The sequence below is a fragment of the Lithobates pipiens genome, unplaced genomic scaffold (assembly GCF_037356315.1).
Source record: "Lithobates pipiens isolate NorthernLeopardFrog02 unplaced genomic scaffold, aLitPip1_a1.2 Scaffold_19, whole genome shotgun sequence".
Taxonomy (NCBI): domain Eukaryota; kingdom Metazoa; phylum Chordata; class Amphibia; order Anura; family Ranidae; genus Lithobates; species Lithobates pipiens.
In genome coordinates, this window is record NW_027507764.1 from 512,418,449 (window position 1) to 512,438,917 (window position 20,469).

General features: G+C 45.3%; 1 protein-coding gene across 9 annotated transcripts in view; it reads left to right on the forward strand.

The window, feature by feature from the left end:
• Window positions 1-20,469, forward strand: part of RIMS2 (regulating synaptic membrane exocytosis 2) — a 982,185-nt gene that overhangs the window by 753,375 nt on the left and 208,341 nt on the right. Inside the window, exon 16 of one of the 9 annotated variants that reach the window (XM_077493156.1) lies at window positions 20,313-20,315. The exons of the other annotated variants lie outside the window; for them this stretch is intronic. Within the exon in view, the coding sequence (XP_077349282.1) occupies window positions 20,313-20,315 (3 nt within the window). The remainder of the gene's footprint in view (window positions 1-20,312; window positions 20,316-20,469) is intronic. 9 annotated transcript variants of the gene reach the window in all.

Sequence of the window (20,469 nt, forward strand, 5' to 3'; positions counted from 1 at the left end):
TGTCCGCTGAAAAAGTCCGCTGAAGCCCACACACGAGCGGATTGTCCGCTGAAACACGTTTCAGCGGACCAAGTCCGTCAGACAGTCCACCCGTGTGTACGCGGCCTTAGATTGAATCTATGCCTGAAGCAATGGGTTCACTTAGGACCCCATGTATAAGGCAGAAGTTTGGCCTTACTGCAGGAGGGAGGAGCCAAGAGCACCGGCATGGAACCCAAAAAGAGGAGGATCCGGGCTGCTCCGTGCAAAACCACTGCACAGAGCAGGTAAGTATAACATGTTTGTTATTTATTAAAAAAAAAAGCAAGGCTTTAATATTGCTTTAACAGATACCCCCCCCCCCCCGCATATGCTTAGCTTATCTTTCTTCATTTACCTGCTCTGTATATCACAAATTCAGGTATATATATACAGTGCAATATACACTTTACAACAGGGTTTACTGAAAACTTTGCTTTACAATAAAGCACTAACATTTTAAAGCTGAAGTTTAGGTATTACAGATTTCACATACCGTATATACTCGAGTATAAGCCGAGATTTTCAGCCTCTTTTTTGAGGCTGAAAGTGCCCCCCTCGGCTTATACTCGAGTCATCGCTGTCTGCCCGCTCGATCAGCGTGTCGAGCAGACAGACAGCGGCCATTCTGATTCAAAAGCCGCGCCTCCGGCTCCGCCTTCGCCTGTGATAGGCGGAACACTGAATTTCCCAGCAGCCTGTGTTCCGCCTATCACGGACGTCGTATCATCCTCGTACTACGGACGAGGATGATACGACGTCTGTGATAGGCGGAACACAGGCTGCTGGGAAATTCAGTGTTCCGCCTATCACAGGCGAAGGAGGAGGCGCGGCTTTTGAATTTTACAATGGCCGCCGACGAAGAGGGCACGGGACGGAGGCAAGGCAAGGCACGGCACGGCACGGGACGGGACGGGACGGGACGAAGGCAAGGCACGACACGGGACGGAGGCTCGGGACAAAGGCTCGGGACACAGGTAGGCTGGACACACACACACACACACACACACACACACACACACACACACACACACACACACACACACACATGGATGGATGGATGGATACACACACACACAGGGATGGATGGATGGATGGAGACACACACACACACACAGGGATGGATGGATGGATGGATGGAGACACACACACACACACAGGGATGGATGGATGGATGGATGGAGACACACACACAGGGATGGATGGATGGATGGATGGAGACACACACACACAGGGATGGATGGATGGATGGACACACACAGGGATGGATGGACGGACACACAGGGATGGACGGACACACAGGGACGGACGGACACACAGGGATGGACGGACACACACACAGGGATGGACAGGCATGTCTCACCCTCGGCTTATACACGAGTCAATAAGTTTGCCAGTTTTTTTGGGGGTAAATTGGGGGCCTCGGCTTATATTCGGGTCGGCCTATACTCGAGTATATACGGTAGTTACAAGTTACAATGGTCAGGTTCGGGTCATTGTAAGTATGTGTGTGCCATACCCATGGATAGCAGAAATTGCTGTAGTAGTCACTGCTTCTACAGTAATATTCAGCTTCCGCGCGTATCACACATGTATGATGCGTACGACGCATACATACTTACACTGGTCCAAGCCTGACTGGTAACATTGCATTACCTAAACATCAGCTTTAACCACTTGCTTACTGGGCACTTAAACCCCCCTCAGTCCCAGACCAATTTTCAGCTTTCAGCGCTGATGCACTTTGAGTGACAATTGCGCGGGCATACAACACTGTACCCAAATGAAATTTTTATCATTTTTTTCCCACAAATAGAGCTTTCTTTTGGTGGTATTTAGTTACAGCTCGGAGTTTTATTTTTTGCTAAACAAACAAAAAAAGATGCAAAAAAAAAAAAAAAAAAATCATGTTTTAATAGTTTGTTATAAAATTTTGCAAACGGGTCATTTTTCTCCTTCATTGAAGTGCGCTGATTAGGCGGCACTGATAGGCTGCATTGGTGGGCACTGATGGGCTGCATTGGTGGGCACTGATGGGCTGCATTGGTGGGCACTGATAGGCTGCACTGGTGGGCACTGATAGGCATAGTTAAGGCGGCACTAATAGGCACAGATAAGGCGGCACCGATGGGCACAGATAAGGCGGCACTGATGGGCAAAGATGGGCACAGATAAGATGGCACGGATGGGTGGCACGGATAAGTGGCACGGATGGGTGGCACGGATGGGCACTGATAGGTACCACAGATAGATGGGACTGATGGGCACTGATAGGTGGCACTGATAGGTGGCTCTGATAGGTGGCACTGCTGGGCACTGATGGGCGGCACTGCTGGGCACTGATGGGCGGCACTGCTGGGCACTGATGGGCGGCACTGGGGTGCAGCACCTTTGAGGCAGATTGGGTGGCACTGTGGGTGGCACTGTGGGGTGGCACTGTGGGTGGCACTGTGGGCACTATGGGCACTGACGGGGGGCACTTACTTTTTCTTTTATTTTACTTCAGGATGGCACTGCGGGAGGCAGGTGGGCACAGGCAGGTGGCAGGTGGTCCCTTTTATTGATGGCCGTGATCGGGACTGATGTCCCGATCACGGCCGCCGGTGATCGGCTTTTTTTTTCTCTCCTCGCGCTGTCAGCGCGAGGAGGAATAATAGCCGATTACCGGCTCCGTTCTATCACATGATCAGCTGTCATTGGCTGACAGCTGATCACGTGATAAGGGGTCGGGATCGACCCCTTACACGGATCGGTGATCAGGCGAGTCTCACGGACTCGCCGATCACAGAGCGCGCCGCGCGCGCCCCTCAGGGGGCGCGCAGGCTGCTCGTAACCAGGACTACGTCAATAGACGTAGTCCCGGAAATGTAGGTCCGCGCTAATGCCGTCATTTGGCAATAGCGCGGATCTGAAGTGGTTAAAGACGTGAAATATGCAAAAAGCATTCCCCTCTATAGTGTGTAATTAATCAATCCAGAGCACTTATACCGCATACACACGACCCAACTTTCTGGCAGAAAAGGTCTGAAGGAATCATTCCGTCGGATATTACGATCATGTGTGGGCTTCATCTGACTTTTTTCTTCAAAAATTCAGATGGACCTAGAAATAGAACATGTTTCAAATCTGTCCGATGGAATCAATTTCTATCGGGAAAACCGTTTGCCTGTATGCTGGTCCGACGGACCAAATACGAAGCAAGGGCAGCTATTGGCTACTGGCTATTGAGCTTCCTTTTCTAGTCCCGTCATACGTCATCACATCCGTTCGTGTGTGGGCAAGTCCGTTCGGTCGAAAGTCCGTCGGAGCTCCATCGGGATGACCGTCTGACCTTTTCTGCCGGAAAGTCCAGTCGTGTGCACGCGGCATAAGTGTCATCTCCGTCTGCTGTCTTTCTCTGCCATCTGCCTGAGTAACTTCTGACAAGTTGTCCTGAAGCCAAGAGGTAAAAGGTTGACAAGAAAGGGAGCTCCTGCACACAGCCTGTGATTGACAGCCTCAGCTCTGTTGCTGTGATCGGGGGGGGGGGGGGGGTTACCTTCCCTCCAGTGAGATCTCACTGAGTTCTGAAGAGTGTAACTTCAGATCCCCACTCCTGCTTTAGGTAAAGTGTACCTGTGTTCATTTAAAATATTCAAACAAATTAAAGTAAACAAAAATCCTACAGCAATTATAGCTTTGCTCTCTTCCCCACTGCCACTGCCATCTTCTCAGGTTCTTCTTCTTCTTTTTTTGGACACTGGACTGCCTCTGATGAGATAACACCCACACATACAGTATATGCTGGAGTTACATCATCATCTGCTAGGTTCCCGATACCTTACAGATGCCTTGAGTGTATACTACAATGCCTCAGGCACTGCAGTGCAATTAAAAAAAAAAAAGTTCTAGCTCAGAACTAGGAGACATGAAGCATATATGGTGGACATCCCCTAAGGTTAAACAACTGTGGATAAGGGTCTATAACTTAGTCAATTTGGTGTTACACATAAAACCTACGAAAAGATCCCTGGGAGGCACGTCATACACAAACCAACAGAAGGCGATACCAAACGAGAGCGTACTCTAGTGACCCATATATTTTTGGCCAAGAAACAGACCGAGTGCAAAAGCGTGGAAGACGCCGATTCTCAACTTTGGCGAGGTGAAAAGTTGGATGCAAGGTACCCTAAAGAATGAGAACCTGACAGCGATATTAACTGACACACACAATACATTTTTACGTACCTGACAGCCCTGGTTAGATTACTACCAGCACAATCAGCTACGCTTTTCCTAGAATTGTAATCCAACACAGGTCAATATACCCATAGTGAACCTCTGGGACAGAGATGGTCTCCCCCCTCACTTCCCCCCTTTTTTTTCTTCTCAATTTCCCTTCTTTTTCCTCTTTCCTCCCTTTCCCTCTTACTTTTCTATCTTTTTCTCCAGATCCTCTCCGCCTTAGAAGAGCGGTACCTCTTTTTTGGTCCTATGGACGACTGTACTGTTCTTTCTGGTTCAAGAGCCCCTAGTTGAAAGACATTTAAAAAAAAAAAACAAAGCGTATTGCATCTCCAGGCAGGGTTCTGACAATTGACTATCTAACGGTAAAATATTGCTTGGGACCAATCGTTTCTCCATTTTTCTCCTGCGGAAAGAAACTTCTGAACTTGTTCATATTTTTGCATAGCATTTTTGGCTAACAGTCTATTTTTCTTGTAATTTATAAAAAAATAAAATTTGTGAAAGAAAAAGAAAGAAAATAATTGCTATCACAAGATTAAATTTTTTGGGCAGAACGGACATGCACAGCCCCTTCTACCTAAAAGCTCTACCTACCAACATCATTTTTTTAGAAGCTCTAGATTTTCCACACTTTTCGATGGGTGGTTGAATGTACTTTAGTAAATCAGGCATGGGCCCTCTTTATGTATCTTACTTTACCTTACATCACACTTTAGTACATCAGACCCAATATATCAGAGTATCGTAGCACTCACCAACTTGCCAGGTCAGTGCAGAATATTACTTAGCCTGAAGTCATAAATTTTTACACTTTGCTTTTATTGGTCTACCAATTTTTCTCAGGCTTCTCAAACACCTGCGCTTGCTAAAAACAGAAGGTGACATGGCTGGTGTTGTAATAAATGTTTAAAAGAGGCATTTCTCTATATTAAATTGGGAAACGCAGCTTACTTTACAGCTGAGACCTGAGTTTTCCACACAGGCAGTAGATATTTCCATAAGCAATTTATTTTCAAGAGCGCTACTAAAATATAGCTACAATGATGTGCAACCGAGAAATGAGTCAGCAAACATAATAGTTTCATGTATTTATGTATTGGCTGAGCAGTAGGACTTCATTTGTTATGTTGCAAATAAAGTTTAGTGAATGTTGTACAGCTGCCTGGCCCTGTGAGATATGCTGAATTCTTAGTTCTGTTACCTCAATTTCATCCAAACATTATTTAAAAAATGTTTTCTTACATTTGCAGTATAATAAAGGACGCCATGTGAAGGCCTCTGCAGACTTTCAAGTTTCCAAATATATTGCAGAAATAGCAGAACCTGCTGGGTTACTCCAGTACAGCCATTCTCATAGTGCTCTGGAACCTAGGGTTCCTCCAGAGGTGCGAGGGGTTCCATGAGCTGAGGATGATTGACCTCCCACCTGAGGGCTAATTCACAGTATATGTGGTGACAGGTTTTACTGCATGGTAAAATCTTTGTCACCGTAGGCACACACAGAAGAAAACCCTTTTCTGTAGTCTGTGCAGCTGCACAAGAGCCCTCTAGGACTTAGGGGCCTATTCATACTAGATGTGGATTGGTTGGTTGCTTAAACCCCAAAGTTCTGTAGACTTGGGCATTGCTCACTTCTAGTTCAGGTTTCCACCTGGGCTTCATTTCACTTCCTTTGAAAACCCTATCACATTAAATCCTAATAAAATACATTTATGTTTTTGGTTGTAACATGACAAAATGTGGAAAATGTCAAGGGGTGGGAATATTGTTTCAAGGCACTGTATTTGGAAGTGCAGAATAAGTCCCAGCTCCATGCCATCACATATGTGTGTTCAGCCGGCAGGAGGGGGTTGAAGTATAACTGAGTGTATTTATACTTGTATTGAGGTTTCTCCAACTTACTTTTTTGGGGGGGGGGGGGGGGGGTGGACAGTGTCAGTGGTTTTATTTATTAATTTTTTTACAATTTTACCATTTAAATATTCATTACATGTGTTTTATTATTATTATTTTATCAGCCCTGTTGGGGGGCTTTGGTGAGGTATCAGGGGTCTAAACAGACACCTGTCCTCTCCCCTTTCAAACAGAGAAAGGGACTGAGGACACAGATCCCCAGTCCTTGTCTCTACAGCCTCAGCTGCACTGAAAATGAATGGACAGGAGACAGCGGCTCCTGTTCATTCAGAAACTGAGACATCATAAACACAGTTTACTCTGCTCAGTTATGAATGGACAGAGTCAGTAATCATTGACTCTGTGCATTCAGAAATGGAAGGAGTCGGTAAATGACAGATTTGCCGGCTCCTTCCTTCTCTCTCCATCCTGACAGAACCGGGACAGGGGGGAACGGAGGAGATCAGAGGGGGGCCGGAGGACATGGAGGGGGACTGAAAGAGCATGGAGGGGGACCAAAGGAGTACGGAGGACATGGAGGGGGACTAAAGGAGCATGGAGGACAGGGACTGGAGGAGGACCGAAGGAGCACACAGAGGAGGGCACTGAGAAGGACACGGGACAGTCAGGTATGATCAGTGCGACGGTGGGGGGGATTTACAAGCACCGATCTCCCTGTTTAGATTTCAGTAAAGCAGCTGAGAGCCGGGGAAGGGAGGGGGGGGGGGAGAAGTGACTGTCAGCTGCTATATTTAAATCTATACAGGGAGAGCAGTGCTTACAACTCCCCCCTGACTGCCCAGGTATCCTGTCAAGCATCGGAGATTTCGCACAAGTACAAGTACTTGTGCAAATGCTCGGTATCAGTACCGATACTAATATCAGTATCAGTGCAGCTCTAGTTTTGAGCCAGGCTTTTGCATGCACACACACTCTTTATTCAATGCAACGGAAAGTTCATGCTCTTGGGTTCAAACTCTCCATAGTACTGAATGGAGTGCTGAGTATATGCATGAGCCCAGCTTGTAAGATTTTGATTAGCCAATCTGCTGCCTTATTACTGATATTACGCAAAATCAGGGGCAGGTGAGTAGAGCAAGGCCTGCTATAGATGGTTAGAATCTCGGCTGGTTCAGCAGGCTGTATGGGCAGGTTGAATGTACCAAGTTGATCGATCAACTTGGGTAAACCAGGCGTCTGGATGTTACATAGTTTGTCCTAGCCGATAGCAATAATCACTATATTCTCCCAGCAGGGGAGGCTTCCCCCTCCCCACGGCTGGGAGAATACAATGGGTCCGTGGTTGCAGGAAAGAAATTTGCTTTGTGTATGGTCTGCTTAAGATGAAGCGGTTGGCGGCAGGGGAAGCCTCAATACAAGTTTACTATATGTGGTAAAACATTTTGCTTTGATCATTAACATGGCTGAAGTTCGTTAAACATTTACATTGCACATACAGCATTTGTTATTGTTTTTATGTTTTTTTTTTTGTTTTTTTTACATTAAGCAACCCGAATATTGTATTTTCCATCCCTGTTTGAGTAAACATTCAATTTACGGACGTAAAAGTTGTTTGTGCTATCCTAATGACGTCAATTGCAGTGCCTTGTGTTGTTGAGGTTGTTCGTGTTCCAGGTAGTGTTTGTCTCCTATTAAATTTTCTTTGCAGTGCTAAATGTGCTTCCACCTCCTAAAGCCACGTTTTTGTGTCTTAAAGTTGAATGTCAGGTTAAGGTATTAAATAGAAGTGCATTATCAATACCACAAACTGATTTACTAATAAACAGGATTTAAACCAACCCTGTAGAATCACAAAAGCTATTCAACAAAGCTCAGCATTGGATAGTAGGCAGTATATGGTCTGAGATGTTACTAGTTTAATGTCACTGTCCCTTTTAGGGTAGCTCCAAAGAACTTAAAAAAAAATATATTAAAATCCCAAATTTAAAGAAAATTGATATGCCACCCACAGCTTGGGCGACTTGTCGTTGGGCCCTGGCAACCAAATGCAAGTCTGAGTTGGCATTTACACTGCATTGAGATCTGGATGATGACAGGTAGAGGTCTAAGGCCTCATTCACATGAGTGTACCAATCCAGGAACCCATGCAAAGGGGTCGCTTCACCTGCGTGGGGATGCACAGGTATTCGTGTGAATGAGGCCTAATACATCCTTTCTCAAAATTTTTACCTAAAAATAAAATAAAATTAACTTTCAGGTCCTGATGAACCTTGCTAAAACCAATTTATAGGGGGTCTGTGAGGGTAAAATGACCCATAGATTAGTGGTCAGTGGAAGGAATGCCAACGGCTAAAAATATCTTTGTTGCTTTGCAGCTGGTCTTGCCAAGTGGCATTGTCCTTGAAACTGTGCAGGTACCATCAAATGGGAAGTCATTCAAACACAGCTCAAGGAAACCCTAGCAATCTCTGGAGAATTCCTAGGGTTCCATGGAACCCTAGTTGAAAATGGCTGGCCTATAGTATCTAATGTTTTTGTTGGACTATTGGGGATGCTTTAACTTTTAATGTTTTCTTATCATCAACTATTTTCAAATGATTTACAATTCTTCTGATATGTGTTCTTCATTTGTGTCAGCAAACAGCACTAATGGACCGCATGCTCTTGTTGAAGTGGTGTTCCCTGGTAAACAAACCTCAGCAAGAAAGACTCACTATACAGTCAAACAACAGCAACAGAATTTGACTACATTATCTGTTGCCACTATAAGTGCTGCACCATATATTATATACTCTACTGTACACTTTTTATGACAAAAACCTACCTCACAACTATGCTTATACTGCTAGCCATCAAGCAGATGAACTTCATTCCAGGGACAATTTACTAGTTGTTTATAGGTTATACCAGGGGTAGGCAACCCCCAGCACTGGTGCCGCAAGCGGCACGCGAAGCCTCTTTTGCCAGCACTCGACACCCTCCCCATCAGCAGAGCAGTGCAGGGAAGTGTCAGTGAGACACTAATGCATTCCAATTTCAGAATTCCCCATGCTGTACCTGCACTGAGGGGGAGGCACTGTGGCCCCCACACATTGTAAAAGATGGGAAACATTGTCTGGTTCTCTAACTTTGCTGCAGCTGCGATCATCGGCTCTTGTGATGAGGAAGAAATTGGGTGCACTTCTGCTGGGGGGGGGGGGGGGGGGCGAGGGTGGTGGTCTCTGTTTCGAGGAGGAGGACTGTCCTGGCCACTGCTAAAGCCACTCACAGTCCTGCTAGCTCTGCCCACAATGTGGAGGAAGATGACTCACTTGGTTGCCACTACCAATCTCAGAAAGAAGGGATTTCACTGTTGTTGAGAAAACTACAATCAGGTGACAGTTTGTGGAATTACTGTTCAGCTTCTGGGAGCTTTGTTAAAATTATTCCTGAAACTTTGCGTCACTTACTACTAAACCCCGGCACTCTGTGTCCCTTTAAACCACAGGCAATATTCAGCATGAGGAAAATCACATCCAACCACTTTTTCTCAGCTGCGGAGGCCCAACTTCTGATCCTGCCCCCCGACCCACTGCTTTCAGAAAATGCTCCTGACGTGAGCTCATCATTGCGCATCCAGCCCACGTGCTTGTATGTGATGTCATATACAAGCATATGGAATCAGCAAGATAAGTGTGCCAGGACCGGTAGATGTGTCTCATCTCTGCTTCCTTTTAACAATGCATATTACGCATATCATAGATGAGAAGACGTACAATGGTGGAGCAGGAGGGGTTCAGAGGTGGAACAGAGGAGAAGGAGGGTGCAGCGGGGGGGGGGGGGCAGATGTGCAGGGAGGTACAGTGGTGGAAGAGATGAGAAGGGGGTTCAGCAGTGGGACAAAAGAGCAGGGGGGTACAGTGATGGGCCAGATGAGCAGGGGGCTCAGTTTGGGGCCGAAAAGCAGGGGGGTAGAGAAGTGGGGTAGATGTGAAAGGAGGTCATTGGTGGGGCAGATGAGGAGGGGGTTACAGTGGTGGAGCAGGAGAGCAGGGGGAACAGCGGTGGAGCAGGAGAAAAGGGGGAACAGCGGTGGGGCAAGAGAGCAGAGGGAAAAGCAGTGGGGCAGAAGAGCAGGGGTGTACAGAGGTGAGACAGATGTGCAGGAGGCACAGTGGTGCGGCAGATGAGCAGATGGGTTCAGTGTTAGGACAGATGAGAAGGTGATTCAGTAGTGTGACAGAAGAGCGTGGAGATACGGCGATGGAGCAGATGTGCAGGGAGGTACAGTGGTGGGACAGATGAGAAAACAGATACATTGATGGGACAGAATAGCAAGGGGGTACAGTGGTGGGGCAGATGTGTAGGAGGTACAGTGCTGGGGGGATGAGAAGGGGGTTCAGCAGTGGGGCAGAAGAGCAGGGGGACAGATGTGCAGGAGGTACAGTCGTGGGGCAGATGAGAAAGAGTGTCACAGTGGTGGGGTAGATAAGTTCAGTGTTAGGACAGATGAGAAGATAGTTCAGTGGTGGAGCAAATGTGCATGGCGTTATAGTGGTTGGGCAGATGAGAAAGGGGTAACAGTGGTGGGACAGAAGAGCAGGGTGGTACAGTGGTGGGACAGATGAGCCGGGGGTACAGTGGTGGGGCAGATGTGCAGGGTAGTACAGTAGTGGGGCTGATGAGAAAGGGGGTACATTAATGGGGCATATGAGAAAGGGGGTAAATTTGTGGGGCAGATGAACAGGATGGTACAGCGGTGGAGCAGAGGAGCAGGGTGGTGCAGTGGTGGGGCAGATGAGCAGGGGGGTTATAGTGGTGGAGCAGATGAGCAGGGTGGTACAGTAGTGGTACAGAAGAGCAGGATGGTACAGTGGTGGGGCAGATGGGCAGGGTAGTACAGTGGTGGGGCAGATGTACAGATGAGAAAAAGGGAACATTGGTGGGGCAAATGAGCAGGGTTGTACAGTGGTGGGGCAGATGTTTAGGGGGTTACAGTGGTAGGGCAGTTGAGCAAGGGGGTTACAGTGGTGGAGCAGATGAGCAGGGGGGGTAGATGGTGGGGCAGATGACCAGGGGGGACAGTGCTGGGGCAGATGTGCAGGATAATACAGTTTTGGGGTAGAAGTGCAGGGTAGTATAGTGGTGGGACAGATGAGCAGGGGGGTACAGTGGTGAAACAGATTTGCAGGAATTGGGGCGTATCTTATGTGTGAGAGTGCAGGATGTTAATTTCTCAGTACTAAAGTAGTTTACTGCATTTACTTTATAAAAAATCCTTTTCGTGATTGAGAGTTGACATTTTTTTGTTATAAAATCGGCACACTCAATTTCTTTGAAAATATTTTAAGGGCACACTGTGCTCAAAAGTTTGCCTACCCCTGGGTTATACCATGGTTCTTTTATTTTTATTTTTTTATTTATTTATAAGTGCAGTGTGTAAATATCTCTCACCCCAGCTTCAGTAATTTACCAATAAAATAACCCTTTCTGGCGGCAACCTACTTTGAAGTGGTGTGAATTGCAGTAAAAATGATACCAATGATAGCTAAGCTATTTGCACTACTACTCATGCCATGAAGGCCTCCAGCAATGACTGAGAAAAAATATATACTATAGGCCTCCAGGTTGGGGATTGGGCTATCAAGCCCATTCTGTAAGTAAAAATGAAAATGGTAATTGTTGCAAAGTCTAATCAAGAATTGTGGCAAGTTGGGCTCAACATTTCTAATGACCCACTTATAAGTTATGTATATATTAGCTCTGTGAGTCCACTGGATTGTGCCTGGTAAGCTATTTATGTACACTGATTTCTGTGAATTCTCAATTGGCATAATATGGAGAACTCCCTTGACTTGGTGACACCCCCGCTCTGATAAACATTTAGGCTCGCCCTCTAATACCTGGGCCTAATTGGTGTGCGATCTCATCGCCAGGGTATAGAACAAGTGAGGGTGTATCAAATCCACTGAAAAATAAGAAATTGTATTTCTATACTAATATTGTTTCATTGTGGGATGATATAAAGTATTTTGTATTAAATACATTTCAAACAGAAAAAAACTTTATGACTAATATACATTTTGATCTCAACACCTATAATGATAAAAAGTAATCAGTAAACAAGCCTAGCTAGGGCTAGAGTGGATGAGCGGTTGCAACTTGTTTTAAGATTGGTTCCACTTGCATTTGTCATTATTATGAGACACTTGTGAGATCATTGACAGGTCCAACTGGCCTCCATTTGACCTCCTAAACTGCTTCAAGCTGATTTTGCATTGTCATTGAATGGCAGGTCTGATGTGTACAAAAGCCAGCCAACACAGGCCCTTACTTTGACAATTTTGGCATAGTTGCGTAATGCGTAAAACCTTGTTCTTCTGGCTAGAAGATGAACAACCTAACAACGACTTCCATGTAGTGTGTTGATGTTGTCTTGTGGCTGTATTAAATATGTTTTTCCCCCATGTTTATTTTTTATGTAACGGCATGAGCATGTCTTTCATTTTCCTTTTGCATGTGAACATGAAGATGAGGAATTCCAAGATTTTGAAGAACAGGGCTCAGAGGTGGAGGCAGGTTGGTTTTAGCGTAGAATATTAGGCCACCTATCCTGTAGTTTGTATAGAATTAGTGTTTTGGGCTAAGTTATATCTAACCTGCATATTTACTAGCTCCTAGTGAATGGTTAATCTGCATGTTCTGTGAATTTCTAAATTATACTGGACCTGTAGATTATTTAGGGTCTATTTATAAATATTTTCACGTACAATTTATGTCAGATTCACCAAAGATTCGCACATTTTTCTTATTGGATTAATTTGGAAAAATGTTCAAATCATGAAAATTGTGTGAATCTTGAGTAAAAACCTTAAAAAATAGACCTCTTTGTCCATGTAGACCAATGTTTCTCAACTCCAGTCCTCAAGGCGCCCCAACAGGTCATGTTTTCAGGCTTTCCATTATTTTGCACAGGTGAATTGATCGGTTTCACTGCCTTAGTAATTACCAAAGCCGTTTCATCTGAGGGAAAACCTGAAAATGTGACCTGTTGGGGTGCCTTGAGGACTGGAGTTGAGAAACACTGATGTAGACACATTTCTCCTTAAACTACAATATATGCGCACACATGTGGCCTTCAGAAAACATAGATGAACCATATGTTTAGAAGTTGTGTTGCTTTTGACTAACTTTCAACCACAAAAAAAAAAAAATGTTTTAGAGCCTGAAAAATACTTTTCAAGTGACATAGACGTCAACATAATTTCTGCCCCATTTACAATTATTTAGTCGCCAAGATATACAAGACAGTTGTGGTTGAAAGTTGAAAGCGCCCAATTTTCCAAGTGTATGGCCAGTATTACTGAGGTGCCTCATCATCCATCTTTGTATAACCCATCTGTCAGTTGTCCTGGGTTTTAAATCTTTGCTGTTGAAGATGGTTACCCCAGAATTTACAGCCAGTCAGCATCTTAATCTCAGTGGTCAGAGTGGCTCGCTTTTGCTGCCATGTGATATTAATCCTGCCCAAGATCTTTGCCTATAATCTGTGTTATTTCTAATAAACAGGCTGGTGACACAGGAAGCTGCGAAGCTTAAATAGAAAATAATGCTATCATCTGCTTGGCTGTGCATTGTGTAGATATCAAAACAGACTGAACAAAATTTTAAATCCTTTAACAGATATATGTATTTCGAAAGTGTACCTGGAGTTCTACTTTAATTAACAAGTCATGAAAGGTCATCCTATCAAAATAATTTCCATTTACTCAATGGCTGCATTTTTAGCAGACGATGATTAAATAAAATTGTGCTATAAGCATTTTCATTAGGCATTTTATAATGGAGCACCAAGTTACATCAAGTGACGCTCCTAAATGAGCTTCATCAGCAGCAAAGTGACCTTTAAAACTTTGGCAACTAGGCAGAACATTGGAACACTCAGTGCACTGTACTGGCCACCCAGCCTTCTCTGTGGCAACGACATAGACGCACTGAGTGTTTCTGGAGAGTGTAATTAGAAATCTTCTTTTCTTAATAGCTAGAGATAGCAGAAATCCTGCCTTCTCTTAATTACATGGATTCAGATTAAATTATCGGATTGCAGCTCTTTGCCTGTGGCTGTGAGAAAAGTAATTGAATGATGTGTGCATATATTAATGTTACCCAGTCTTGGAGTTCTCTCTTTGTTCTCATTGTTCCAGGCTGGTAAAATAAAGCCAACATGGTTGGTTTTTGCCTTCTTAGGTGTGGTAGTTAATTTATTACAATGTATATTATGGACTTTTTTTTCACATCTAGGTTTTTTTTCATGCCATCTGAAAGCATTTGTTGTAAAACTTCAACATTTGTTCAAACTTCATATGCAGCTTGTGTATTTTACCCAAACAATGGCGATTTACTGCATGGACACATCTTTTTTTTAGAAGCCAAATCTATATTGCAGCAAATTTCAAAATTGGCATTTAAAGGAAAAACTAGAAAGATACCTGCATTTTAGGAAATACATACACAAAAGAACCTTTATCACATCTGAATGTAACAATTTTACACAATTGGTAGTTCTTATTAAGACAATCTATCATGTTTGCTCCCTTACAACCCTTAGCAAACCTTACAAAGTTTTATTTGTTTTTCTTTATTCATCATTGTAGTGCCATTTTAAAACTGCCCCATGTGGCCTATTGTTACTGAGGCCTCCTAGCACAGGGTGGTGTCTGTTATTCATATAAAACAAGGTTTTAAAAAAAGAGGGCCCGCGAAGAGTGAACTTCCTTTGTCCATGCTCTTCCCCCATCCCCAGCTGCCTAGAACAAGAAATGAATGCCCTGCGTATGCTCCATACCTATTTGTGGGACCTTACACAGGGTTACGGGCTGCTCTGCTCCCATGTGACAGTACTGGGCCAACCACAAGCCATCAGCACTATCACATTAGAGGGGGAGTGAGTCATGCACTCCCCAATCAATGCCCAACAGCTGAACAGGGTGATGGGCAATTGAAGAATATGTGAGCGTATGCTGCTGAGGAGGTAAGTTAACCTTTTGCTTTGCCCCACATGGGCAAAGGAAATGTTCACTGACCACGCTGTTGTTTATTTCATTGCCTTATATAAAGACAGCTAAAGTATTAAAGTGGTTGTAAACCCTTACAACCAACTTTGACCTACAGGTAAGCCTAGATTAAGGCTTACCTGTAGGTCCAAGAAATATCTCCTAAACCTACACGGTTTAGGAGATATTTGCCGAAAGACAGGCACCGCTGACTACGGCGCATGCGCGATAGACAGCGGCGTGCAGGCGCACTAAGCGCGCCGCTGTCAACGGTGATCTGCCGCGAGTGGCGGCTCCCGAGCACATGCGCGGGAGTGACGTCATCACGGCTTTGCCGAATGACAGTGGCGGAGCAGCGAGACCCACCGAGAAGATGGATGCTCCGGACTACAGGGGACAGCGGTGACATCGCTGGATCCTGTGTCAGGTAAGTGACACATAATGGACTACTATGCGATGCATAGTAGTCCATTATGCTTTACCTTTGCAGGGAATCAAAGAGGAAGTAAGCCCATCAGGGTTTACTTCCTCTTTAAGACATCAAACAGTAGAGGTATTGTTTTAGCATGCATTCTCTTCCCTTCTATGCATGCATTGTAATGTACAAGATCTTAGTACAATACATTATAGTAGGAAGTCATTTATATCTCTAAACTTGGCTAAGGTGGCTGCCCCAATAAATAACACAAATAAGTGTTAAAAAAAATAAAATAATAATAATAATAATAATAATATATATAGAGAGAGAGAGAGATCAATCTATCTATCTATCTATATAAATAAATATATATATATATATAATTATTATTAGACACAATTTATATAGCACCAACAGTTTATGCAGCGCTTTACAATGTGTAGGGGGGGCAACACAATTACAGTACAGTTCAATACAAAAGGTACAGGAGGGCCCTGTTCGTAGAGCTTACATTCTAAAGGGAGGGGGTGGTACAAAAGGTAATAGCTGCAGAGAATGATTTGATGGGGGTAGCTCAGGGACAGTTGTTAGGTGCGTGTGGGATAGGCTTCCCTGAATAAATGAGTTTTCAGGGATCTCCTAAAGGTGGACAGGGTAGGAGCTGATCGGGCAGACTGGGTCAGGGAGTTCCAGAGGATGGGAGAGGCTCTGGAGAAGTCTTGAAGGCGAGCATGGGAGGAGGTAACAAGGGAGATAGAAAGCAGGAGGTCCTGGGAGGAGCGGAGGGGCCGTTTTTTCCCCCATTGATAATTAAAATAATAGAAATCAAGAAGTTTTACACCTTTTCTAAACTAAACCCTGAGGTGACTAATGCCTTATAGCGGGGGTCAGTAACCCGTTGATCGTGGTCCACCTGTCGACCGCGGGTAGGTGACCGATAGACTGCAAACAAGTTCCTGCACCGCCACCCCCCGCCTTCTATGTGCCAGTCCTTGTCTCCCCTCCCAGCCTCCTCCACGGCTCTGCCACACCATCTATGTCCCATGCTCTCTCTCTCCCTCCCGCCTCCAGTCTCCTCAGCTGCTGTGAACAGCGGAGACCGGGAGGAAAGACAGCTCAGGACTGAGGGCGGGGGGAGGAGCCAGCCAAATTAACTTTTTATGTTAAACCACTGGTGATTGGTTGCTAGGACACAGGGTGGTCCTAAGCAACCAATCACCAGCTTGCTAATGTGAAAAGAGCTCCCGCTCTTTGTCCAGAACTGTGCTGCCTCCCGGGCTCCGCTGTGGAAACAGGTAGGACACTGTGCTATGGGAGAGGGAGGGGAGGGAAGGGGGGCAGGGGTTACTGCTATAGGGGAAAGGGGGGCAGAAGACACCACTTTGTGTGGGGGGGGGTGTGAAGGGGGCCGAGGCCACTGTTATGGGTGGGGTAACCCCCATAGCAGTGTCCTCTACTACCCTTCACATCACCACTCCCCCCCTAAACCCTGCATGCACTCCTGATCCCTGCATTCTGAATGTACCGCACCCCCAAACCCTGCATTCTGATCGCAATGCACCCCTAAATCCTGCATTCGGAGTGCAGCACACTCCTGATCCCTGCATTCTGAGTATAATGCACTGCTGATCCCTGCATTCTGAGTGCAGCGCGCTCCAGATCCCTGCATTCTGAGCATAATGCACTGCTGATCCCTGCATTCTGAGGGCAATGCACTCCTGATCCCTGCAATCTGAGCGCAAAGCACTCCTGATCCCTCCATTCTGACCGCAGCACACTCCTGATCATGGCATTCTGAGTGCTACGCACCCCTAAACCCTGCTTTCTGAGCATAAGGCACTGCTGATCCCTGCATTCTGAGCGCAACGCACTCCTGATCCCTATGTTCTGACTACAACGCACTCCTGATCCCTGCATTCTGACCACAACGTACTCCTGAACCCTGCATTCTGAGCGCAATTAACTCCTGAACCCTGCATTCTGAGCACAAGGCACTGCTGATCCCTGCATTCTGAGCGCAACGCACTCCTGATCCCTATGTTCTGACCACAACGCACTCCTGATCCCTTCATTCTGAGGGCAATGCACTCCTGATCCCTGAAATCTGAGCGCAAAGGGCTCCTGATCCCTCCATTCTGAACGCAGCGCACTCCTGATCACTGCATTCTGAGCGCAAAGCACCCCTAAACCCTGCATTCAGACCGCAACGCACTCCTAATCCCTGCTTTCTGACCGCAACGTACTCCTGAATCCTGCATTCTGATTATAGCGCACTCCCGAACCCTGCATTCTGAACACAATGCACTCCTGAACCCTGCATTCTGATAATAAGGCACTGCTAATCCCTGCATTCTGAGCACGACGCACTCCTGATCCCTGCATTCAGAGTGCACTGCACCCCTAAACCCTGCATTCTGAGCGTAATGCACTCCTGAACCCTGCATTCTGAGTATAAGGCAGTGCTAATCCCTGCATTCTGACCGCAATGCACTCCTGATCCCTGCATTCTGACCACAACGCACTCCTAAAACCTGCGTTCTGAGCACAATGCACTCCTCATTTCCTGCATTCTGAGGGCAACGCACCCCTAAACCCTGCATTCTGAGCCCAACGCACTCTTGAACCCTGCATTCTGAGCATAATGCACTGCTGATCCCTGCATTCTGAGCATAATGCATCCCTAAACCCTGCCTTCTGAGCGCAACGCACTCCTGATCCCTGCATTCTGAGTGTAACGCACCCCCAAACCCTGCATTCTGAGCGCAATGCACTCCTAATCCCTGCATTCGGAGGGCAGCGCACCCCTAAACCCTGCATTCTGAGCGCAATGCACTCCTAAACCCTGCATTCTGAGCGCAACACACCCCTAAACCCTGCACCCTGAGCGTAATGCACTGGTGAACCCTGCATTCTCTGCATACTTGTAGTAAAAATATTTTTAATATTATTCATTTTTTAAAATTTATATTAAAAGTCAGTCTTACTGTCTTTTTTTGGGGGGGGGGGGCACTATGCCCAGTGATCTTTGACTTCCTCAGTGTTGTTCAAGTAGATCTCCTTCTCTCTGCACTCCTGCACTGCTGATCCCTGTATTCTGAGCATAAGGTACTGCTAATCCCTGCATTCTGAGCACAGCTCACTCCTGATCCCTGCATTCTGACCGCAACGCACTACTGATCCCTTCATTCTGAGCGCAATGCACTCTTGATCCCTGCATTCTGACTGCAACGCACTCCTGATCCCTGCATTCTGACCACAACGCACCCCTAAACCCTGCATTCTGAGCTCCAGATCCCTGCATTCTGAGCATAATGCACTCCTGATCCCTGCATTGGGCAACGCACCCCTAAACCCTGCATTCTGAGCCCAACACACTCTTGAACCCTGCATTCTGAGCATAATGCACTGCTGATCCCTGCATTCTGAGCATAATGCATCCCTAAACCATGCATTCTGAGCGCAACGCACTCCTGATCCCTGCATTCTGAGTGTAACGCACCCCTAAACCCTGCATTCTGAGCGCAATGCACTCCTAAACCCTGCACCCTGAGCGTAATGCACTGGTGAACCCTGCATTCTCTACATAATTATTTTATGTAGTAAAAATAATTCATCAAAAAAAAAAGTCGGTCCTCCTGTCTTTTTTTTTCTTGGGGGGGCGGGGGGGGGGGACACTATGCCCGGTGATCTTTGACTACATCAGTGTTGTGCAAGTAGATATCCATCTCTCAAAGGTTGCCTACCCCTGCCTTATACAATCTGCTGTCGGGAGGGCAAATAGGTGACAAGGGTGGGGTTTGGATGATGGGTGATCAGGCCAGGCAGTGAGTACATATGAACACCCTTCTGAAACAAACTAAAACCTCCAAGACTGGAAAAAGAATAGGCCATTGCCTACCTCTGCCTTCTTTGCCACTTATTTTTTCACCAATACTGTTGGAGGTTTCATGTCCATTGGGACTGATTTATTAAAGGTAAATTGAAAAAAATTGAGATGCTGCCTATGGCAACCATTTAGATGCCATGTTATGTTTTCTCAGTTTATTCTGTGGCTTTTGGTGTTTCCATGCACAGCCTTGGACTGTGTCCAGTATGTTTGTTTATTCAGTAAGGCAAAATGCAAAAAATATCATTTTTAATTAAAATAATCATTCTTTCAAAAATCTGGCTTTGGTAAACTCACATCTGATTGGTTGTTGCACAGTGCCTTATTGAACAACGTTCTATGTTGTGTGCCATGTTGGATTGCTATATATTAATAACTGATGTCTATTTTTGATAAAGATTATGAGGAGAAACTGCAAAGCCCACCTGTGAATGGGAGAAAAGGCAAGTTTTACTGATTCAGATTTTGGACTAAGGCTTCACCAAGAACTTACTATAGGGGAAGTGTGACAGTATAATGGAAAATACATATTCTATTGGAATTAAGATGTTAAAGATACTATAATGATGTTGTAGTGCAGCAACTGTTTATGAATTAATGATTTCAATGACCTTTATGGAATAAATAAATGGACATTTAGGAAGCTCTTTCACAAGTACAGTTTAGTGTTTCCCATAGCAACTTATTAGATTGCTGCTTTGATTTTTTAATTGCCTCCCGAAAAATATTTGCTAGAAACTGATTGATCAGTAAGTGACCAGACGGAAGGAATGCTCAACAGTGGTTCTTTCTTAATAAAGGCTAAACTAACAATAAATGGTTTGAGCTAACAATGAACGGTGGCAGCCAAGGGACATGCAAGGAAAAGAGCTTCAAGTGGGTTCTAAAGATGCTCATAGCTAAGCTCCCTGCTGGTCTAGAAAGGCCATTATCTTTAAGTTTAAGTTATTAATGTGTTATAAACATCCTTGGTCACATTAAAAATACATGCTGTGATATTTAACCTTTATCCATTTACTTCTCATGAATCTAAA